This window comes from Parasteatoda tepidariorum, chromosome 6 (genome assembly GCF_982258835.1).
Source record: "Parasteatoda tepidariorum strain Cologne lab strain chromosome 6, Ptep-v5.0, whole genome shotgun sequence".
In the NCBI taxonomy this organism is placed as follows: Eukaryota; Metazoa; Arthropoda; class Arachnida; order Araneae; family Theridiidae; genus Parasteatoda; species Parasteatoda tepidariorum.
In genome coordinates, this window is record NC_141760.1 from 37,858,223 (window position 1) to 37,883,567 (window position 25,345).

The following is a 25,345-nucleotide window of genomic DNA, read 5'->3' on the forward strand; positions in this document are numbered from 1 at the left end:
TTGAAGTTATACTTCTTATGCGACTTCCAACAAGGTTGCGTTAAACGCTTAACGCTACATTTTTATTGGCCGGGAAATCACGTGGTAGGATCTAGTTTTCCCGCATTCATTTCCATATTGTTTTGGTTCTCACTAGCATAAAAAATTATAAAAGTCATAAAAGTATTGTTTTTTTATAAATATTTTTTCAGTTTGTTTTGATACACATATAATTTAATAGGGTAATATTTTTTATTATCAAATTTAGTGGATAACAATTGTAAAAAATGAGTGAAAACAATCCCACGGACAATGCGACGGATTTAAGGTTATGTCAAGTTACGTCTCTTGTTAATATCTGTTAATTGATTGTTAGGTTTTCTCTTCTGAAATTACATTATGGCGCATTCACATACATTATTAATACAAATACATTTTCCAGGGCGTGACGATGAGGCGACCACAAGCACTTCCACTGGTTCAAGAGGTCGACGAGGGAAAAATGCACAATATTACCGTGATTACAGAGCACGGAAGCGAGCGGAGCAGGAAAAAGAGTCGTTGAATAGGACTAGTGATCCTTCTACGACTGCTGATTCTTCTACAATTAACGTCGCAGGTTGGGAAGTTTAACTTCTTCCGCGCGGAGGGACTCCACGCACTATTTTTTTTTTTGTTTGTTAAATTTCTCCGCTATTTTAGAATTTAGAAATATTATTATATAGCTATATTAGAATATACTGCCTATTGTTCCACGACAGTGTTTCCCAAACTTATGACTTCTGTGTACCCTTTCTAAATTGTTAGTAACGCTGTGCGTCACTAATAAAAATATGAATGTATTTTTCACTATAAAAAATTGCACAAAAGTTAAAAATCACAACTGACTGTTGACACCACTAATTATTAACTGCTAACTCTGCAAAAAATAGCCAATAGAAAACTACGTAATTGTAAATTTTCATGGTCAGCTTTGTTTCTCAATACAAATTTTTGAAATTTTCGTTTGTTGCAAGATATTTTGTGAAAGAGCTCGTACCCCCTCTAAAATATTCCCGTACCCCTGGGAGTACGCGTACCACACTTTGGGAAGCACTGTTCTACGATATCAATAATTAATTATAAAGCTGTTTGAAAAACATTTTGTAATGGTATATCATTTATTTTCAGTTATTGCCTTATTTTATGATGATTAGTCTTGAAAACTATCCTGGATTGGCTGGTATATGCATTTGTGGAATATTTAGTGCTTCGTTAAGCACTGTATCTTCGTGTGTGAATTCCCTTACGGTAGTAACAATGCAGGATTTGATTCGGCCATTTGTGTTATCGAAAAATTTATCAGAAATAAAACTATCAATAATAGCTCAATTAATAAGTAAGTAAATTATGTTGAAATTTTTATTTCTTTATTTTTCTCCAAACATAGTTTTCTCAGAACACTAAAAAAATCTTTGCCTATTGAAAAAAATAGTATTACATGGTAAAATGTCTAGCTTTAATATAAATAACTCATGAAGATATGTTTTTGCTGACCCGACTGGTTTTTGAAAAAAAAAGTGTTATAGATATAAAAATGTATAGGATCAAGGTTATTTTTTTTCAAAAGAATCTGTAGAATCTTTAATTCAATAGATTCATAATTTCTACAGATCACTTAAGAAGTACATTTCATAACGAAATTGGGAGATTTTATGTGAAGTTTTTATGTAGATAATTTCGTATTAGAATCTTTCTCCTTTATATTTAATATCTTATTGATCTTTTTAAAAAAACAATGTGATACAGACTCAAATGTATTTATGTTCCATATTTCTAAAAAATAAGGTTTATCTTAACATTTGCGCATTTTTGTTGTTGTTATTTTAATGTGTCACTGGTTTGGTGAATTTTGTAGTGTAAATAGAATGAATTGTATCGCCCACGTGATTCGAATGAGTGACGACAACACAATAAAAAAGATACTGCTTTTTAGACCCACTGGAAAAAGAAAGCGGGGAAGGCCACGGTTGAGATGGGCTGACTCAGTGGAGTCTGATTTTCTCTCAATTAATGAAAAGAATTGGAGATCAAAGATAAATCGGAAGTTGTCGTGGAGAAATCTTCAGGGGAAGGCATTGGCTCACATTGGGCTGTCTGGCTAACTATGATGATGTAGGTTCTGATAAGGAACGAATGGGTGCCGAGAAAATTTTTAAACTAATATCACTTGTTAGAAATGTGATAAACTTGATAAAATTAAGAGACGACTCTTAATTCATTTGAATCATTTGATTCCTTCCCGTGGTGCAAGTGAGTCATTAATGAGCAAATATTCAGAGTTTTTTTTTCATCAACATCTGCTCTAACCCTCCAAGCTTTGAGCACGAGGGTAAAATTGCACTGGGAGTTTTCATCTCACTCCAATTTTCATTTCAGAGAAACCAGATTTAACCGGATTATTTTGCAGGAAAAATTGGATCTAAAAGTTCGAGAGAAGCCAGGGCTGATGCTTAGAGGGAAAATTATATGAAAAACTGACGATTTAGGATCGAATTTTTTAAGCAGGAAAACAAGCGGATATCATACAACAGTGAATTGATTGCCATTCTTTCTTAATTTAAGCATGTGTTGAGAGTGAGCCATATTGCATTTTTACATTTGCTCTGTTACTTTATCCCAGTACTTTAGACTACTAGATTGTTTAAAAAAATTATATCTCATCAAATAACAAGTAAAAGAATGATATCACATATGAAAAGTGCTTGAAAACGTGGATAAAATTTTGTCTATGTCTCCAACAAATGAAATTTAATATAGGGAAAAATGGAAATGAATCTCAAAAAAAAAAAAAAAAAAAATAATAAGATGTGGATAATTCAGTTTTCACCTAAATTGTTCTTTAAATATATTTCCGTCAATTACTGCTCCGTCAATTCAGATGGACAGTCATAATTCTTTCTTCATCAATGGCTCGATAGCACAGGCCCTTCCAAGAATGTCAAGCTGCCAACCATTATATATTTGTTTTCCAATTTTCTTACGATGTTGTCCTTTTTCAAACAAATCTTTAAGGTTTGGTGGATCTATGATTCGAACGCTTGTTCCCCCCTTTTCAGCCAAACAATTTAAGCTTAATTCGAAACATTTTGAAATTTTTTATATTGTAAATTTTGCATTAAACTTCAAGATGTCATAAGAGCAAGCTAACTTTTAGAAATTTAAATTATATGTTTGCGTAATACAAGAATTACATAATTTTTTTGAAAACAATGTAATAAGCAATGAATATTTAATTTTAAATAAAAATGCATGTACTGTAATATTGCATGAAGTGTTTTCTCTTTTCCCTTTTACTCTTTCAAAATTAGTGATTTTGAAATCAAAATATCAACTAAAATAACTATTTTACTTTATTTTAGCATTTTTCTATGGTCTTCTTTGCATCGCTTTAACGTTTGTGTTTGCCTCAGTTGGAAGTTTGGTACAACTTAGTGTCACTGTATTTGGATGTCTTGGAGGACCTGTTCTGGCTGTGTTTCTCTTGGGCATGTTTACTACTAGAAGTAATGAAAAAGTAATTCAAAGTTTCCTGTTTTAATCTAAAAGTTCGTAAAATGCTTTAACTAATTACAATGTAAACAAATTTTTACATCGTTTTGATTTATAGAATTAAAGCTAGAATTTAAAGCCAAATCGGTTGAAAAATTTTTAAAAAAAAGGGGAAAAAAACGATTTTACTGTTTTTTTTGTTTTTTTTAAAGCTTTAAGAAGCACTTAAAAATGATTTTATTGAAATTCAGGATTTTTTCATAATATTTTGCCTTCATTTTTTACATTTTTTACATTTTACATTTCTTACATTTTCTACATTTTTCAGCAATTATCATATTAAATATAATATAATTATGAAAAAAAATAAAGCAATTATTTTTGAACCAAGTTTTTTTCTCATTGTAAGGAAATATTTTTTTAATTTGCTTAATTAATTCCTGTGATAAAATGAAAAAATTTAAATTAAAACTCGCTCTCCTGACTACACAAGTAGAGATACGATATTTAAATTTCAAATTCTCAAATGCGACTAACAACGGAATTTTGAATACCAAAAATCCACACCTGTCGAGAAAAAGAAATTTATGTAAGGAAAGTAAGCTATTTTTGCCTCATTTCTCAAATTAAATCATTGGTACAATTATGTAATTAGCAAGTTTTTTCCATGAATATGATACATAAATGCTCCATTGAGATTGTGCGTAAAAATATGAGTATTAAATAGTGTAAAATCAAGTAAATATCAGAAGTTTTTAAAATTATTGGCTTTTTAGAGAATTAAGTAAATGCATTTATTTATGGTTGAATTTGTAAATTCAATAAATTTAAAATTTTATTCTTTTTACAGGATCTTATCCATGTTCGTAAATCATCATTGAGTAATAACTAAATTTATGATTTTCTTTTAAAGTTAACTATTTTGTTCTTTTAATTCATACTTTTTAACGTTTTTCAAGGAATTTGTTATGAATCTAGTTTTTGTGAAATACAAAAATTAATTTGAATTGAAGGTTCAAACTTTATTTTTATCTATATCTCTTAAAAGGGAACAAAAGCAATCTTTCAAATTCAATCTTTTTTTTCCCTTGAAAACAAATGAGAAAAAATTAACAAGTTGAAAAAAGTTTTCTTATTAACTCTTCATTGCAGAACATTTTTTAAATTATTTTGTATTAATTTAGATATAAATAAACGAAATTTTTATAATTAGCATTTTAATAATTTATGGATATGAAATATAGCATGAAACACCGGTGACTTTTTCATTGTAGGTAAAATCTTCCAAACGCGGCTCAAATACAAACAATAATTTTTCATGTTTGCACTTATTTGCAGTTATTTTGATCCAAGAGAGATCTAAGTAAAGCAATAATTCCTCAGTGAAATTTTTTTCGCACGCAGAACATTTATTGATATATTTTGACTATAAATAAAATTTTTATATTATTATTATTATTATATTAATATTACATTATTATTACATTAAAATTTTATTATTATGATCTTAATAGTATATTATTATTACATTAATATTTTATTATTATTATTATATTAATATTTTATTATTATTATTATATTAATATTATATTATTATTATTATATTATTATTATTATTATATTATTATATTATTATTATTATTATTATTATTATATTATTATTATTATTATATTATATTATTATTATTATTATTATTATATTATTATTATTATTATATTATATTATTATTATTAGAATAAATGTTTTTCATATAAACTCTTTTTTTTAATTAAAAAATACCAAAATATACTTTTGTTTTTAATTAGAGTGTCAGAGAAAAAATGTATAAAAAGGACGCTGGTGTCTCATTTGTGTCAAAAGGGTAATCTCTCCAATTCTTACAAAAATTAAAAACAAAGATACTTTTTCTTTCCCGCAAATTTCTCTTTTTCACAAAATGCGCTTTATGAAATAATAACTTCAAAAAATGCAATTTTTTCTAACTTTTATTTTTTTTAAATAAACGTTTTATTTTTATTATAACAGGGTGTTATAATTGGTTTCTTGATTGGAATGGGAATTTCATCATGGATAGGATTTGGTATTGTTGCTTACTCCACTAAGCACGATGCACTTCCAGTTTCAATAGAAGGCTGTCCAAAAGTTAACTCTTCCATAATGATTAATTTTTTGAATGCAACAGAATACGCTGACAGTAGCAACAGCCATGCGAATTATATAGCTGGTTTTGAAAATAAAACAGATATAAAAGTGGAAAATGATAATACTGAGTAAGTCATATATATGAAAATATTTCTTTGTAATTGTTCCTTTTTTTACAGGCTCTCCGTTACATAGTAATACTATTATCGTTAAAATACTCTATTTTGCTATTACTTCCCATTTATTTATCTACGCACTGTAACCAGAATTTTATCGCACCAACTAGACCCACCTGATGTAGCCAGTTCCTTGCAGATAATTACATGTTACAACAGAGAAGGCTAATCTGTCAATCTCATGACCGACAGAACGGAGGTTCAAGTTCCAGCGTTGACACCACAATATTTTCTCCATTACCTTTAACACATGAAGAGTTTCCAGAGGTATGCACCCATCAATTTCTAACCCTGAGCTGTTAGAAAGCGATACTCGTATTCATGCATAGATGACAGAAATGCAGAGCTGCTAAACTGTCTCAATATCCATTAAAAATTCTTTTTTGAGGATTTGAAACCATGATAAATGTAAAAGGTTAAAAACTGCATAGTTTTGTTTTCATGGTTTCTTAACCGTACTTAGTATAAAAGGGTTTCAAAACCTTACAGCTAAAATATGTTCTGTACGATAAACTTTACGGATGAACAAACTGCTGCCGTTTATTTCACCATAATTGTAGAATGGAAATTCTAGCACTGCAATATGCTTATGTGCATAAAAGATCTAGGATAATAAGTTGACAGAGATGTTAAATCGTTCTTAAGTTTTGCTTCGTGAAAAGTTGATCATAAGTTTTCGGAATATTTCATTTGGGAACAGTATTATCGATCCTAGACTCCAAAACGATCCACCGATTACATGCAATATATAATAGTTCGTTCACCAGGAATTGGCTGCACCTCCTCGAGAGCATAGTTCTTTTCAGTGGGGGAGTAAGAGGAGAAACATCTCCATGCTTGAAAGTGAGACAACCCTTGCTCGTCAAACGCAAACAGTGAATTCTTTTTCAGTCGCTTACGTTACTCAAGCTAGTTAAATGTATTTTATATTTAAGAGCTGCTGTTTTCCAACAAAATGTCTCAAAAAGGACAAATTATTCACTCAAAAGAGAGAAATGTCATTGAATTTATGAAATATGTAATGTTAAAAAAATGCACATGGAGACTGCGAAATAAATATTTTTGTCGTATGATCGCCAAATAACATACTTGTTCAGGATTGTTCACATCCTTCCAAAATAGTGTAATAGTATCGTCGGATACTCCATGATGAAGGCATAGCCAAGGGTCAACTCCGGGTGAGCGAACTATACATGTTCTAAAATCTGTGGAATTGAAAGTCCTGTGGTCCATCGCTGAGCAATATCGTTGGTGCAAGAATCTGGAAAAACGAATGAACAATGTTGGAGAAACGAATGAGTCGTGGCCTCCTGAATGAGTGGTGCTGCAATCTATTCTAGGGGTTTGGAGCCAAAACGTACTGTCACCCTTGTGATATGCTCCCTTATCAAACGAAAGCCGTATTTTTTTGACTTAATTAGCAAAAGGCTAATGACTGGTGCGCTTGGATTGTCCAAGCGTCATTAGAAACAACAACATAATATCCAGAAATATCTTAAGAGTTAGAGTATATTACGATATTTCGTGCTATTTTTCTTCAAAAGCACTCACTCTTCAAAAGCACTTAACAATTTGAAAATACTACTTACCATTACTTAGACTAAAGTCCTCATATATAATGTAAACTCTAAACTTATAGGACATTTTATTAATATTGTACGTAACACATATTCTTGAATTTCTGTCAAAAGAAAGCACCGATTGAAACTATCTGCGTATCAAAAGTTATACTCCGATATTTAAATAAGGAAAAAGGTAGCAAAAATGCGACGAATCGCTATCGAGAAAGTAAAGATGATTTACATTAAATTCAGCTTGCTCGTTAGACAAAATTTAGAGATGAAAGAGAAATAAATATGACAGAGAATAAGTATTTTCTCCTTTTGTCAACTTAAACAGAAAATAAAAGTCTGGTAAAATTTTAGTACTTTATAGTCAATGGCATGCCTGGCAAAGCAAATCATAATTCTGATAATAAAACAACTTATATTAGATACTTTTCCTGTTCATATGGTAACGATTTATCTGAAATTCTGGTTTCAAAATTATAGTTCATATTACTACAAATTTCGTAAAAAACACGACACTGTAATTTAATTTTAATTGAATAGGGTGTTTTTATGCCATGCTCAAAAGTATCACGATAAACTAAATTTAACACAGATTGTAAAACCATATTTTATTGTTAATTGTATCAGAATCATTACCAAAGCCCATCGGTAAAAAACTACTGAGACTTCCCCATAGAGCAAGAAAAGCTGTACATTTTACCATAGTCGCATAGTACTTTTATACCATACTTTTTCTTAGTGCAAGATGCGATATTTTATTAATAAAAAATAAAGTTTACTAAACTTATACAAACATTAAAATCTTGATGAATCACACTCATAGCAAACTCTTGCTGAGACATTTACCTACCATGGAATACCTTTTCTAATTTAATGTATTTTTTAATGCTAAAGTTCTTACAAGAAACAACATCAAATTAAATGAAATTTCTGTTCTGGTAATTGTGATCGTTAATAAAATGGCAAATTATTAAAATATATGAAAAAAAATCTTGATAACTTTCGAATCGAAGGCAAGATTCATTTAAAATTTTGCGCTGAAATTCAAGATACGTATTAATTTTCTTTTCTTTACTCTCCTGTTGCTCATCATTCGAAGAAAATGTATAAATATATAGTTACTCTAGGTGCTTATCCATCGTCAAAGACTGTTATTTGTGCATTAATTACCTGATTAACGCTAATAGGTATTTGTGACCGTAATCATATTTTATTCACTTCAAACCCAGTTTTCTCTTTTCCAAAAAAATAAAAATTACTGCTATAATAAATCAAATAAAGTAAAAATAACAATATTATTTAAAAATAAATGAAAACTTAACAATTTGGGCAATTGTAAGTGGGGCTGTGGACAAATGTGTGCCAACGAATTTTTAGACGGGACATATATGTCCCAGTGGCTTTTTCGTCCGTGAGATATAGATGTCCCAGTAGGGCCGGAAGAGTTAAGACAGTATTAAAGAGAAAAATCACACAAATAACACTATGGACATATTAAAGTTTAAAAAGAATCGATATATCTACATTTCAGCAAGTTTTAAAGAATTTTGCCTCCCGTCGGCGTTATATTACGGACGACTACTTATTCCGGAAAAGTCATAAATTAGATTCGAATATTCTTAGTTTCTTCTTAAACTTATAAAACATTTTTAAATTTATTAGTTTTTGAAAATTTTACTCTTTATTTCAAAATAGCTTAATAATCGTCTCCTTGTATTTGATATTTTAAACCCATATTATTTTTAAGCGAAAATTACTGATGGCTAAAAGAACCTTCTTTCTTGTCTGATTTTCTTTTACAGGTATATATTTCCGTTGTATAGAATATCATTCATGTGGACTGTTGCAGTAGGTTTCTTTCTTACTTATATCATTGGATACTTTTCAAGCATCATTATAAACATCGTTAATGGCAAGTATAATTATAAATATTTTATGTTCTACAACTGAGGGTCTTGGTGCAGTAACGAGGTAAGTTCACATTCTGAAAATGTTTGTAAGAGCAAAATGAAAGTTAAAAAGTCAATAGATTTACATAACTTTATTCTCAGAACAATTTTAGGGGTAGAAGTCTTACACTCGTAATTGTTTCTTGCACTAATCGGAGAAGCTATATTGTACATTATCAGTAAGAGATTAAAGTTCAGAAAATTTTTACTTACCTTGTTACTGTACCAAGCTTTTCAATAGCTATCAGCAAGAATCTAAGTGCTTAGGTCCAATAGTAGACAAATAACATACGTCAATCCTTCTAGAAGACTAATTCATTTCCAGATCAAGATTCAATTTTGGATTTAAAATTGAAAGATTACGCAATTGAACAATATTTGTAATTTGTAAGAGGACAGAATGTTCAGTGTTCAATGAAAAGTAAATGTTTTTGATAAAATTATAGTTTTATTATTAGAAAGCTACTTCTCTTTTAGAAAATTTTGCAAACAAACTAAAAATACTGTATTTTTATGCATAATAGTATTCATGTATGTATAATAGTATTTTCATGTATGTAACCATATAAGATTAACATAGCTCTAAGAAAAGAATTCTCAATCTGTCTGTCCGACTACTTAGCTATCTCATCTACCTTACATATTCATCTTTAATTAGCTAGGTGGTTTGAAAAAGTGATTAGTGTGTTACTTGTATTTGGATACTATTATAAAATTTATGCTGATTTATTCTACTATGAATCTTAAGTGTAAGAATATAATTGTTTTAGGAGAAACTAAAGAAGTGTCTCCAGAGCTAATCAGTCCTATTATGAAGTGTTTCTGTAATAGAAATTCTTCTAGTTCTAAGTCGAAGACAAATATGAAAAAAGGTAAAATTTGATATGTTAAGCACATGAGCAAAACTGATCAATGCCTTTTTGAAAATAATCAAATAAATGTTTTGACCAGATTCAATGTTAGCATACACTTTTTTTTTAAAGTTCACCAACGTATAATTTTAACTACACAAAATAAAGAATTAGGTACTATGATAATTTACGGATTCAGTTGCCATATTTTCTTCCATTTCGCAGAAGAAACAGCAAGTTGTGGCACTAGAAAACCTAAGTTTTCCTTTTCTTATTTACTTTTCTTATTACTTTTTCTTGCAAAATATGTTTTTGGTAACAAAATATGTTTTATGTCCTTTTTAGCTTTAGATTATAGTTAAAAGTACGGTTTAAAAAAAATTGTTATATGACAAAGTTTCAAAAAAAAATTTTATTCATATTTTTACTTTTCAAATTCTCCTCATTATTTAACATTTTTAAAATTATTTATTTCAATATGTAAGAAAGGCTAAATCTTCAAAATATTAAAAGAAAAGTATTTTACATTTTGAAAAAAAAAATTGCAACAATTGCTTTTATAATGGGAGGGAAGAAAAAATGTTTTCTGAACTCGCTTTCGGTATTTTATTTTCATTTTTCCGGCTGATAAAAGTTACGGATCCCTTTTAGCTTACTTTTTTAAAATTTCAAAACATGACACTGTTTATTTTGAAATAAAGTTGTATATATTTGACCATGAAAGCCTCTGTTAATCAATAACTTTATCTTCCAGACTTGAATGAAATGAAAGTGGTTAGATGACACAGAAATCTATTATTGTTGACTTCTATTGATGACAGCTACATTTTTGTACAGGACGGCAAAAGTTAAAAAAAAAAATCCAGTTATGCGCAAGGATTTTCACAAAAAATCTCCTTTTTCAAAAAAAGAAATGTTGTTTGTCTAAACAATTCATTGCGTGAATTTTATAAAAAGAGAGTTTCCCAATGACTGGAAATGAAAATTTCAATTTAATTGCAGTTGGTAATAAAAATGTAAGGAATAGTAATTGTGTTCATACGTTTTTCTTTCTGATTATTTCGGTTGATAAATATTTCAAGACATATTTTCATGTTTCAGTAAACAGACATAATAATTAAAAGCAACTAGTAAAGGCTAAGTTAAATAAAAATAATTTTAATAAATCTATATTTAAAAGATTATGTTTCATAACCAATGATCTCAAAGCAGAAACTTTTCATAGCCTTTTGCTGTGTAAAGTATGGCACACTGTGTCAAAAAATAAGAAAACGAACCACCCTATGTAACTTTGGATCTAATGATCAGTTTTTCACGTTCTAGGACTCAATATTAATGATTCAAGTGAGTTATCTGAAATATGGTAATTAGTTATTGCCGGCGATATTTTAAATTATGAAAATAAAGGCAAATTTCTCCCAATACTTGATCTAGGAGTTTCTTGTCTTCTGGATCGGCTTGAAAATTACAAGAAAATTGAGTCGGTTCTTCAACGATGGTATTAAAATAGAAAATAAAATAGTGGGATGTAATCCACAGAGTGTTTGCATGCACACTCTACTCAATCACGGTTACACACCTGCCAACGTTTTCCAGGACTCTATAATTTCACGACTGTGGTATAAATGTCACGAAAATAGGTAAAAAAAAAAAACACATATTGTAAAAACAACATGAGTTCACGAACATTGACGCTAGTAGGATGACACGGAATGTGCATGAACTGGCACCCCTTTTCCGAACTTCCTCACCACAATTAGCGAGAAAACGTTCAGTAACGAGGAATTAGCGAGCACTTTGTTACTTAAACTTATATACACCACTTGTTCAGTAAGCCGTCAGCTTTTGCGAAGGCATGTGCTTGATACCCTAACTGATTTTGCACCAGAGTTTACTGTATTTTTTCTGTCTTCTTCCTAATTCCATTTTAAATATTATTCCCTTCGTTTTTGACAAATTTCAAGCATTTTTTTTTTGTATAATTGATGAAGGTCAGAAGATTACAACAGGAAAATTTTGTGATATGAGAAGAGTCTTCAATTTAATTCTCTTTACAAGTTAAAATTCAATTCTCTTTACAAAGTATTGATCAAAAATGTTGAATTGTCTCATCAGCATTAATAGACAATGATTTTTATTTTTTCCACGAAAGTTAAAATTATTACGAAAAATCTGTTACCTGTTGCATTTTCCACGACCAAATATTTCCCTTTTGATTTTTTTAAGATCTATTAGTGAACATTAGTAATTTTTCTGAGTAATCATTTTTGAAAATAACATTTGAAAATAAAAGTATATTGTTATAAAAAATTCAGAGAGTTCACAACCGTAATTTAATAATTTCGCTTGCAAAATGGACGGATGTAGTAAATACAACTTTTGCATGCATCATATTGTGCATAAAACTGATCGTTAAGTTCTAAATCACTTAATGAATCTCTTTAATTTTAATGTAATTTGCCCAAATTAAAATAATGCAATTGTAATACAATTAATGAGATTAGATGCCGATTTAAATAACTTTTTCTTTAAATGAAGCATGGACGTACGTCGTAATTGATAAAAAACAATTCTCTTAGTTTTAAAATCTTAATTTAGAGAACAATGGGATACCTGCAAGTGACGTAGTGTGGGTATCTCGAGCCTGATTGGTTGTTGAAAACGTGACATTTGTTTACGTTAGCAACTATTCTTTCCATTCTATATCGAGGTAATTTACGCAGTCAAGTATCAGTTCTCTTAAGTGATACATTCTGTAGTCCCTCACAAATATTCTTTCACAGTGATTTAAAATTCATTCACCCTATATTTCTTACTTAACACAAAAACAGACACGACGTCATGTAGAACATAAAGAAACTAATTATGCATCGAAGTTGCCAGGTACACAAAGCAAAAATATATCACGCTTTACAATAAAATACATAAATAAATTGCATTGAATTTAAGAAAGAATTATATTCCAACAAATTCAATGTACGATACGGAGCTGTATTTTATTAAATTGACGTTAATTAACATTCTAACTCGTGTGGAAAAGCTTGGTTCAACTTTGACACGCCATTTTGTTTATTGACGATCATCTGGCGCTGACGTCAAAGGTCACATGGATGGGTATATTTTGATCTTCTTCTTCTCGAAGTGCAAGTGCCCAATTAAAATCAAAAACGTAATAATAGCCTCACATATAAACTTATAGATAAACAATACATGCATGATTTTTATTAATTTTTTGCTCATGACAACCAAAACAAAAAGGAAGTCAATGTTTGAAAACTGCATCCTACCATGTGATTTCCCGGCCAATAAAAATGCACTGACAGCAATGGAAAGACTGTGTTGATCCAGCCTATTGTTATATAGAGAAATGAGTTCTTAAAATATTGTTTTACACTTGCACAGAAATTAAAAATAAAATTTGTGAACAGCTGCAAAGTTTCTAAATACATTGTATTATTCATGTCTGGCAAGATGCTTTACAGATTATCACTTGTTTCATTCATGTATACAAGAGTCCCATTTTCCGCGTAATACCACTAACAGAATCCCGGAATTGTTTAGATGACCATTCATGTGATAAAACAGTAAAGATAAGGTTATGATTAAAGTAAAGGTTCAGGCAAAGGTTGGTTTTCATAGCTGTAAGTGATTGCACGATTTAAGATGATGACAGTTAAAGTGAGCCGAGCTTTTTTTTTATCCCATTTCTTTTTACTTTGTTAAAAATATTTATTTGCAGAATTAAGTTTATTTTAACAAGTTAAACATCATACTCAAGGTAAGTCGCACTCTTTCATTTCCTTGATAGTTTGGTTTGAAATTAAATGCTTTTAAGATTCCGTGGTGCCTAAGAATTGGAGATGAATTTTCGTAGTTGCTTTTAAAATTGTCCTTACTTTTAAACTTTATTCATTCTATGTTACAAGTTATAACCTAATTCATGAGCTCTATTTTTTATAAGAAATATCAATTGAATCACCGTAGCAAAAGCATGATTCAATTTATATTTCTATTTATCAATTATGATTCAATTATTATGATCAATCATTATGATTCAATTTATATTTCTATATTTCTAACAATCAGCTGAAAAATTAAAATTATTAGAATGATAAATTGTTGCGTGTTTTTTTTTTCTTTTTGAATTTTGCTACTAAGGGTATACATAGGAAAGTTACTTTCAAAAAGTAAGTAGTAAAGTGCAAGTACTTCTGTAAAAAGTAACGAATAAATGGTAAAAAGTTCTGGTTTTAAGAGGAAAAGTGCAAGTAAAAGTACAAGTGCAAAACAGAACAAAATAACGATTTTGAAGCACATTTCAGGGAAATCGATTCAATCAATTTAAACGTAGCCTTAAAATTTTATTAAACAAATGTAAGAAGAAATTTGATTTAAATTTAAAATGAATTAAATTTTAATTCAAATTAATAAAAGTTTGAATGCAAGAAAATGTTACAAACTTCCTTTAAATATTAAACGTTGAAAATATTCAAAAACCGAACCAGAAATCAAAATTCAATACTCGCATATAAAATTATTAATTTAAAAATTGTCAAATATTTAGAAGTTTTGCTTTCATTATCGGAATTTGTAGTAATGTAGTAATAATTTGTAGAGCAAATTTAGTAGATATTGTAGTTTTTGTTTAAGGAAATAAGTAAAAATATAATTAAAAAAATTTATTCGTACACACAGCAAACCTATTGAAAAGCATTAAATTCAGAATTATATTTCGTTTCATTAAAGGCTTAAAGTAATTTCAGAATTTCATATAATGATGATTTTTTAATCTCTAATATAAATACACCGCTTCGAAATCACTCATAAATACAAATTGAACAATAAACGTTTTACTTTTAAATTTATTAATATAATGAATTAAGTGTTTATGAGGCAAAATTCTAGAAAAAAATATTAAAAATCAACGAAGTGATAAAACTCTAAGATTTTTCTAATGCATATTATATTTTAATTAAATGAAGCATAAATTTTATATTTTAAATTTATAATGTCAAAAAATTTAAATTTGTTCAAAAAATGTAAGGTTTTTAACATCAGATTGTTGAAATTATTTCGAAAAACACACATATAGTTGACAACCATGTTTAAATACCAATCCCAATTAACCAATACGAATTAAGACCATCAAAAGTAACTTACTTCTTCAAAACTTAAAATTATTTAAATATTATTACTCTTGCAGTAAACATTAGTAAAAATTAGCAGTAAACATTAGTAATTTATCAAAAGACTTCCTAAGTTGAACCTAATATTAGATAACATCAGAAAACAGAAAAGTTTAACGTTATCTTGTATTACTTTCGAATATTACAAAGATACAAAAGGTTGATGTTTTCTCAGTATTATATAATATTAAATTCTATACAAATTAACATTATCTAGCTTTCGCAGTAATATCATTTTGCATTGACTTTGCTTTATAAAATAAGACTTTATATTTTCAATTTTTATTATTATTATTTTCAATTTTCATTATTATTATCTTACATTATTTTTTTGGAATAAGCAGGGAAAATATTTGGATGATGGTAGAATAATTTGGCGATTTAATTTCGCTTAATTTTCCGTATTGTTGTGAATCAGTAAGACATGGATTAATAGATTTATAAAGTCATTCCACGCATTCTTTACTTAGCAGTACAGAAATACTAAATAAAATTATATTACCAAATTCGGCTATTTTCTTCTCTCTTATTCCAAAGTATCTTTCGTGTTCAGTTGATTTTTTTGGATAAATATTTTAAATTTAATGAAGAAATTATAATTGAGCAGCTAAATTTTTATTTATATATTTTTTCTTTTCTTCATACAATAAGTTTTTCTGATAAATTTTATACCATTATTAATTTTCTAATGTTTATTTTTTAATTTTAACTGTATTCCTAATTTATATTTTTTAGAAATGAGCGAATTTTATCAATCTCTAGCCAATTTTATCTTTCTAATCATCTCTAATTTTACTCTAGCCATCTGTAGTTCTACAATTATTATAAATCATTCATATTCTGAAATTATATAATGAAAACCACTTTATATAATTGTAAAATTGTATTTACATTTGAATTGAATATAAATTTTAACTTAAAAATATTTTTCCCTTTAAATCCCAAAATAAAATTGTTTGATTGCTTTGAATTGTCATTTTTTATATTAATTGAGACAATGAAGTAAATGTTTTTAAAAATTTCAAATTACTTACTTGCATAAATTTTCTTCCATTTCTTTTTTCACTAAAATTAAATCTAGAAATATTTATGTAACTTTTACTTAGTAAAGCACCTAAAACCAAAAGTACAGTAGAAAGTTTCCCAGGGAGTGAAACCAGGAAAGCATCTAATGTTATAAAAATTGACAATAATTTTTATTATGCAAATAGAATTTTACACTAACGCATCACAAATTTTCAATAATTAGATAATTATTTAAAGCTATGTACTATATCAACAATCTTACCCAAACAATTTTGTATAACATTTAAATTTCAAAACCAAAAAAAAGTAGTAAATATTGTGTTTTATCTAAATTAAATTAAATTTACACTACTTTATAATAGAAAATTAGGATGAGACGAAAAATCATAATATTTTTTACATAATCTTTTAAAAGCTGTTTTTAATATTAATGATTAAAATTTGACCACCATAACCTTTTGAGAACGCTGCTGTCACACAGTATATTTTTGTTTAAAGCAATTCCATAGCTTTCACCGATTAGAGATTATGCATTATGAACATAGTAAATAGATTATTTAAAAAAAAAACTAGGTGTTACATATAAAGAGCTATTAGAAGAAAGGGCTATTAGTTTTAAAGGGCGTTAAAAAGAGCTATTTAGAAGAAATAAAACGTTAAAAATTGGACCGAAGCCACTGTCAAGTTCCTGGTATGGAGGAATTATCCATTAAAAAAACTATGTTATACATTTAAAAAAAATGTGTGTGAAAAGAATATACAGGTCCTTAAAAATGTAAACAAAATTATTTTTTACTTTGATTTAAAAATTTTTATTTTTACTGTAAATATTCTTCAGCTAAATTTTAAACATTAAGTCAACAAAATTTTTATTATTTTCATTACTGTAAAATTCAATTGTTGAATTCTAAGATTAAACGAGTTTCTGTAGCTGATTAACAAAAAGACTTTAAACTCAAAGTGAAAAGAGATCTATACTCCGTTTCAAGTTAAGAATAGACCATTGCGATATGAAATTTAAATAATCATCCGCGACTGCAAGTAGTTCCGTTTTATTTAGCTATCAAATTATATGATTATGCTTTCAAAACAATATAATAGCTTTTCAAAGTTAAACTCGTCGGACAGAAGTTTAATTCGTGTTATTTTTTATAAATAAAACGAAGGCCGTGCTACTTTACTTCGTTTCAAGAGTTGGCGATGTTGATATTCGTCCGCACTTGGAGCTTGGCATCCATTTAGTGTGCACTGAGACGCAAACAAGCTCTCTCCATCATGGGGGGGGGGCAGAAATTTTTACTGTGAGGGGGTCATAGACTCAGTTTCCCCCCCTCCACAATTAATTTTTTTCATAAAAAAATAATCTTTAACTATTTTTGAAAACAAAATTAAACTGGGGTTCTTAATGCTAGTCTTCTCATTTATTTTTTTCATAATGAACAATAGAACAATACATAAATAATTCAAGTTTAAATAATAAATGTAATCTTTAAATAATAACGTAAATTTCGCAAGTTACCCATCTTCAACTTTAAACAATCTTTGGTTAAACCTGTTGAGGCGCCCTTGGAGCGTTCGGCTAGCTTCAACATTATTAATGTTTACAATGAAACTATGACTTTTGGATTATGTTTCTTGAAACAGTGAAGAACATAATTGGATGGGAAAAAATCGATTTTTCCGACCTACCTAGGTGTATGTGCCCCCTTAAATAATTTTTAAAATATTTTATTTCTTTAAAATAATAATTTTTTTTTTTCAATTTGGGGGGGGGCATGACCCCTATGACCCCCCCCCCCGCTGGATCCGCTACTGCTCTCCATAGGGAAAATAGCTCTTTCTTAACTTGCAGCAGAGTATAACTTTATACGAAAAAGTAAATTGCGAAGAAGAATGTAAACAAAGATTTCTTCTTTCCTTTCATATTATTATATAATCTTAAATGCCCCATAATTATCATATTCTAACGAAATATGAAATATGAGTGACTTTGAATTATGAAACAACAACAAAAAAATGGAATATTTAATAAATATTTATTCTCCTTTCGGCACGAAACAACTGTCATATCGCAACGTAGCATTAAACGGTATATCATCAACAATGGCTATCGCTTCGATTCTTTTCGTTTCGAAGTTCGTAAGTTGCGGCAGAAGAATGAGCGCGTGCACTGAAGGAAAAAAATGGTGGTACGATTTGAGTTCATATTTGGGAATCCTTAAGAGTTCTCATACTGACAGCTTTGAGAAGAAATCTGCTGCAAGGGCAGGTAAGCGAAGTGACCTCAGCTTAGACATTTCTACATACAATTTAATAAAATGTATAAAGACTATAAATCTGTTTTCTCAAACTAACCGAAGTGAAATCAACAAAGGATTACGATTATAGATTGATTACTTTTGGTGAGTGTTTTGATCTCATTAATTAACCTCTCGATTTAAAACCATTTACAGATATGGCCTTAAAAGGTAGTTGGATTCAGTATTAAGTCAACCAAATGCATATTGTATTGAATCGTCGTTTAAAACAGTTCAATTTAATTGAAAAGATCAGTTTAGGTTATAAATTTAGCATTTTTATTACAAAATTTCTTTGAAATTTTCAAGTTTCGTGTTTATAACTTTGCTTTCAAATAAAATTATATTGAAAATTTTTTAAGCTTAGATCTCGACAATTGGAGCTGATTTATTATTTTTAGACTGTAAACAGGAAAATATTCTACGAGAGCATTATATAAAAGTGTCCCTTCATAATGATTAAAAAAAGCGAAACGAATTAAATTTATTAATAAAAACTATGAATTAGGATTTTAAATTAGCAGGAAATTCTTTCTTCGCCAATAATTTTGAAAATTTTGCAAAATTTATATCAGTAGAAAGATTGTCATTGCTGCTGAGATAAGACTGAAAATACAGAGTAATATACAAACATTACTAAAACAAACAGCACTTGCTGCCATTAAAGTCGTTAAACAATGAATTTTTACTAAATTTGTAAAATCAATGCAATATAAAGAATTTTGAATTTAAACCAGTAAATTAAAATATTTTAGCAGAGTATTTTTTTTTTTGCTTCAGAGAAAGATCAGTTAAAACACAAAGACACATTTGTTTTCATTCAGTTGTTCTGAGAACATGATTTTAAGTATTGGAGAAAACAAATGGTGGATTTCCTCATTTTTGAGGGAACGTGGTTTTCAATTATTTTGTTAATGATATAGAAAAGTCAATATGTCATCTTTTATCTTTGTAATGACCCGATGGTATTACTAATTGGTAAATACTAACTCAAAATTGGTTCTAGAAGAGGGCTAATGAAAATTTCAGCAAATGTTGAGATTCAAAATACGTTTTGAAAGTTTATTTTCACTTCATTGCAGAATATATTATAAAACAGCAAAACGGTGCGTTATAGTTTCTGTGATTAAATCAGAGCTCTCTCCATTGAAGCACTTACATATAGATCCAACACGGCTTCGCACCCGAAATCTGGAAGGTTCATCATCGGATTGTTATAAAGTTTTCAGATGCTTTTTCACTATTTTCAAATTAAATAAATTTAAAAGAAACTGTTCGATGACATAAAGTATCGAAAAATATTTTAAACGAAATAAAACTGCAAAAATAATTATTATATGCGCAAATAATAAATTTGAATAATATATTTTGTTTGAATTTTTCCTTCCGAAGTGGTCGTTTATTAACATTGCAAATTTCGGTTTTTATCTGCTACAATGAATTTCGAATGAGATCTCGAGATCAGACACTAAACAATCTTTCTGGTCTACCACTCAGATAACAAAAATTGAGTTCAAACTAACCCTTACCATCTACACTAGAAAAATTACTACACTACTTTACTACATTAATTACTACATTATTACTTATTATTAAATTAATACATTACTACTTACTACACTAGAGCTACGCAAACCAGGTAAATTCACCAATTAGCTATCTTCTGAAATCGAAAAAGCTGTCAGAATGCTTGGAATCTGATAATCGAAAGGTCTAAATTTATACTTTTAGGACTAATGTGATTAAAAGTGCTTACAAGTGCTTAATTTTAGTAAAAAATAAAAAAAAAACTGCTTTCTTTTATATTAGCAGTATTAGTAGTAAAAAAAGTAAACATTTGTTGAAAAAGTGAGTGTTTTTTTTTTCCTCAAAAGATCCTTTGATAGGGTTTATGAAAGATTTTATGCTAAAACGAACAATTTATAAACTGAACAAATAAGCTTGAGAGGACGAATCTTGATAACAATATGCAAAACTCTGTGACTCTGCTCCTCATATAAAGAATATTTTTAGTTTGAAAGAAAATATTAATAATTTTGAAAAATCAGTATAATATATATTAAATTTAAGGAAAAAATCATGATATAATGAGAGAAATTTTTTTGTTTTAGCTTTCGTCATAATCAATTGTCTCTCAATTCCTATCTGCAAGAATGGATGGAGAAAAAGTAGGCTTAGGTATTTGGGATTATGTGATGTTTAGCTTAATGTTGATAATATCAGCTGCTATTGGTGTCTACTTTCGGTTCAGCGGAAGCAAGCAAAAGACCACGGATGAATATCTTCTGGCAGGCAAAGACATGTCCATTCTACCCGTGTCCTTCTCCCTGATGGCTTCCTTCATGTCTGCTACTACCATCATTGGAACACCCATGGAAATTTATTATTTTGGTGCACAACTAGCTTACGTAAATGTTTCATATATCACTGGAATGACGATATCTGCTTTCGTTACTCTTCCAGTGTATTTTGAAATGAAAGCTTCAACCATATATGAGGTAAGGCATAATTGTCTTTATAACCAGATGCCTTAACTTGCGAAAAAACGGTTCCTAAAGTGTTACACGAGCGAGTGCGTTAGGTATCTTATACCTCCATGCCCGAATTTTGATGTAAATATTGTTCAGTTGAACTGTTCTTTAATTATAATAAGGGAATAAAAGTAGAATTATTAGAGAAATGGTTTAAAAATAAGTTTCTAAAAAATTGAAATTCGTGTATAAAAAAATTTAGTAAAATACATATACCACTAATTTTAACCACAATGCACAGAGCTTATTTTACATGTGGGTACTTCCAACAAAATACGTTCATATACTTAAAGCATGGTATTTAAAAAAAAATTTCGGCATTTTCTTCGTGGTTAGCGTGGTTAACACTGTCCCTGGTTAGCGAATTAACATTTGTGCTAAATTCAAATTCGCTTTTACACAATAAAACGTCACGGATTCGTTTACAACATCTGTTTTCTCTTTGCATACAGTCCTTAAACCTCTCCATGAATTCTTAGTATCCTATTGTTTCTCAGTGCGGCTTTTTGTTATGCATAATACAGATTCCCTTAAAAAGCAGACGCCTCTGCTTTTAAATCTGGGCGAAGATTAATATTTGAAAGTAAGATTATTCGAGTATCTATAGCATCAATATTCAGGGCAGAAAAAATTACCATTGCCACACATTGGATATTTTGGCAATTGAATAATTTTCTAAAAGGGATTCGAAATTATTAAAAAAAATCTAGAAAAACTTAAAAGTCTGGGACGTAAAAATTTTGAACGCTGCATTTTTATGCAGCATTTTTATGTAAAGAAGTATCATGTAAATAAAATTTAGAAACTTTTGTCAAAATAATAATTCCTTTTTATTTTCATTGCAGTACGTTGATAGAAGATTTGGGAAGCACACTCGTATATTGACGTCTGTGACATTTGTAATTCAAATGGCAAGTAAGCTTATAATATATTCTTTATACTTTTTTTAAAATTCAATTGTTATAAAATTAAATATCAAGATTGAGCACGTTGTCTAGCAATAATAATGTATTTATGTTATTCTTGTAGAGCTAAAGTTTTTTGACCACACTAAGAAATAACGTGTTAAAAAAACTGGCAATTAACTGAATAAGCAATTTATCGAATTTCATTTAATTTAAACTATGGATGTAATTATTAATAATGAAAATTGTTTCTGTTTTAGATTTTGTACATGTCTATCGTTTTGTATGCCCCAGCATTGGCATTAAGTGCTGTGACTGACATGTCTATGTGGATATCCATTGTTGCAGTTGGAATCGTCTGCACATTTTACTGTACTATAGTAAGGAAGTTTAAATTCTTTTAATATAAAATAGTTTCTAAATCAATATTTTATTTCTAAATCAGTATTTTGCTAGTGTTTATAATAGTTTTTCTTACTTGCAATTAATATACGCCATTAGTCTTAAATGTAATTTTCAGTCGCTTAACTACACAATTTAATTAAATTGTGAAAAACCTGACGAAAAATATAATTTGTTTCTTGACCTCGAAAATAATCTTTATTACAATGTTATATGGCTTCAATAAATAGTTCTTTATAATTTAATTTGTACTCTCCGTCAATAACTCTTTGATGCCGAATTTTTATTGAACATAATTTTCATATTTTTTTCATAGTCGGCTAGGTGACCGAGCGGTTAGCGTGCCTTACTGCGAACCCAATGACCGTGGTTTCAAATCCCGCTCATTCCATGGATGCTTCTCTGTGTGTCCTGTCTTCTGTTGCGTCTAATATTGAATGTGGCCCACACATTGAACGGGTGTCTGTGACAGTTTGGCGTGAGTAATTTTGTTCGCTTTCATGACTTAGGTCACAAAATGCTCATCAGGCAACAACCCAAAATGAACAACATTCCAGGGCAAAAAACGCTGCGCCTGCAGTTTGTTGGGTACATACATTATAGTTGGAAGAACAAGTGATTAAATTTTCAGGATATTTGGATGTATAGATCCTGAGGAATCAGTACTCAGAGCAGCCTCCCTTGGCAAAGATAACAGCAGTTATTCTCCTGGGCATCTAGTCGAACAGAGGTTGGATAGCATGGACGGGTACAACATTCCATGCAGCTTTAACATTATTCACAATTCATTGGCAGTAGTGACTGACGAGTGGTGGCGTGCCAGTCGTTCAGCAACCAATTACCAGACGTTTTCAATTGGTGTAAGATTAAGAGAACGTGCTGGTCAGGGCAGCAAGCGAACATGTTCCGTCTCAAGGAAGGTTAGGACAGTGCGACCAACATGCTGTCGTGCTTTGTCCTACTGGTACGTATCGTTAAGGAGGCATCGATGATAAGGCAGAGCAACTGGCCCTAACACATCAGAAACGTAACGACTGCTGTTCAAAGTGCCGGCAATGTGAACAACAGGTGTTCGAGATGGGTATCCAATGGCACCCTATACCATTACTTCAGGTGTTGGGCCAGTATGACGATATCGAATGCAAGTTGCCAATGGGCATTCTCCACGATGTCACCAAACAAGGATGAGGCCATCATGAAGCTTTATACAGAACCTGGATTCGTCAAAAAAACGGCGTCATGCCATTCCTGCTTCCAGGTTCGGCGTTGATCGCACCATTGGAGACGTTCCTGCCTGTAATGCAGCGTCAAAGGTAGCCGAAGCCATGGTCGCCGTGCTGACTGTCCATGCTTCTGCAAACGTCGTCGAACTGTTCGTGCAGACACTTGTCTTGCAAATGACCCCATTTGTTATCTCAGGGTTCGTGACGTAGCTGTACGATCTCTTAAAGCCATGTGGATAACATGTCTGTCTTCTCGGCTGTTAGTGATTGGGCACTGAGATCCTGCACGGCGTTCCATATGACCGTCATGAACCCAACGATTTCATATGCTACTAACAGTCATGGGAAGTCGACCAACGCCAGCTGCAATACTTCGGTATGATAAACCGCAGCCCCTGTAGGCCACAATTTGACCCGATCTATCTCAGACACGTGCTGGTAGGTATTTCTCCTGCTTACACGAGGCATAACAAAAACTTTTTTACACAAGAACAACGCTCAAATTCAATTTCTTTATGAGAAACTTACTGTCAAATATCTTCTTTTAAACACATTATAGGTGTCGCTACTGCCGCATGCTTTCAATAATTCGTGGTTATGAAATTCAGCTTAAGACTCAGGTGTCTTTTTCTACGTTAAAAGTAAAATATTTCAAACAGTCTTCCCTTCCATACAACATTTTTTTTAAATTTGCACTTATTTGCAGTTATTTAGATTTAGGAGAAACAGTTATTCCTCATTGAAATTTATTTAATTTATAAAATCAATTATTGATAAATTTTTGAATATGAATGAAAAAAAATCCAAACCACTTTTTCTGGACGTTGTATTTTAGTACAAATATAATTCTGATAATCCAACAGACTTTTTTTTCTAACTATTCGAATGTTTGTCAGAATTCAAAAAATACCATATTTTTCAGTCTAGTTTAGTTCTGGTCAGTCAGATCCTTAGTCAAATTAGTTCTCATTTCAGTTTAAATACACTCTATAACAAAAAAATCGACGCACCAAGAAGCAATCATCCGATTGCTTTGAAATTTGGTGTACATGAATTTTTTGAACATATATGGCTGGAATGATGCCGACTGGGGACTTATAGTCTTTAGTGACGAATCCCACTTCCAACTGTGTCCTGACGATCATCGAAGACGTGTTTGGAGAGGCGCAGGGCAGAGGGGGGATCCTTCCTTCACTATTGCACGCCACACCGGCCCTCAACAAGGCATTATGGTCTGGGGTGCCATTTCCTTTGACAGCTGGACCCCTTTGGTAGTCATTAGAGGTACACTCAATGCACAGCGATACGTCGACGTCTTGTATCCAGGATAGAGGCGGGTCAACACCCTATTGAACTTGTTACTGTAACTCTGCCATAAATTATTCAATTGTTCTGAAATTTTAATCATTTACTATTCCGCACATTGTCTTCCTATCCACCAAATCTCGTTTCAATCGAACAACTCCTTCTTGGTGCGTCGATTTTTTTGTTATAGAGTGTATATGTATATCAAATATGAAAGAAAAAGTAAAATACAATTTGAAAACAAAAATAAAAATAGAAGCTCTTTATTAG

At 30.0% G+C, this 25,345-nt stretch overlaps 2 protein-coding genes across 9 annotated transcripts in view; both read left to right on the forward strand.

Moving 5' to 3' along the window:
• The window catches only part of LOC107444052 (putative sodium-dependent multivitamin transporter), a 31,245-nt gene extending 20,015 nt beyond the window's left edge, over nucleotides 1–11,230 (forward strand). For 4 of the 5 annotated variants that reach the window (XM_016058106.5, XM_016058104.5, XM_016058103.5 and 1 more), the window contains exons 8-13: nucleotides 1,150–1,357; nucleotides 3,381–3,535; nucleotides 5,537–5,781; nucleotides 9,203–9,312; nucleotides 10,120–10,221; nucleotides 10,955–11,230. In XM_016058106.5, the coding sequence (XP_015913592.1) occupies nucleotides 1,150–1,357; nucleotides 3,381–3,535; nucleotides 5,537–5,781; nucleotides 9,203–9,312; nucleotides 10,120–10,221; nucleotides 10,955–10,983 (849 nt within the window). In that variant the 3' untranslated portion in view covers nucleotides 10,984–11,230. The remainder of the gene's footprint in view (nucleotides 1–1,149; nucleotides 1,358–3,380; nucleotides 3,536–5,536; nucleotides 5,782–9,202; nucleotides 9,313–10,119; nucleotides 10,222–10,954) is intronic. The other variant, XM_071178815.2, reaches the window with a different exon arrangement.
• Nucleotides 11,231–13,693: 2,463 nt separating this feature from the next.
• LOC107444056 (putative sodium-dependent multivitamin transporter) overlaps nucleotides 13,694–25,345 on the forward strand; it is a 41,831-nt gene continuing 30,179 nt past the window's right edge. Inside the window, exons 1-4 of one of the 4 annotated variants that reach the window (XM_087165673.1) lie at nucleotides 13,694–13,825; nucleotides 20,821–21,207; nucleotides 22,086–22,151; nucleotides 22,406–22,525. In XM_087165673.1, coding sequence (XP_087021799.1) covers nucleotides 20,863–21,207; nucleotides 22,086–22,151; nucleotides 22,406–22,525 — 531 coding nt within the window. In that variant the 5' untranslated portion in view covers nucleotides 13,694–13,825; nucleotides 20,821–20,862. Of the gene's footprint in view, nucleotides 13,979–20,820; nucleotides 21,208–22,085; nucleotides 22,152–22,405; nucleotides 22,526–25,345 lie in introns of all 4 variants that reach the window. The other 3 variants (XM_087165672.1, XM_087165671.1, XM_087165674.1) reach the window with 3 other exon arrangements.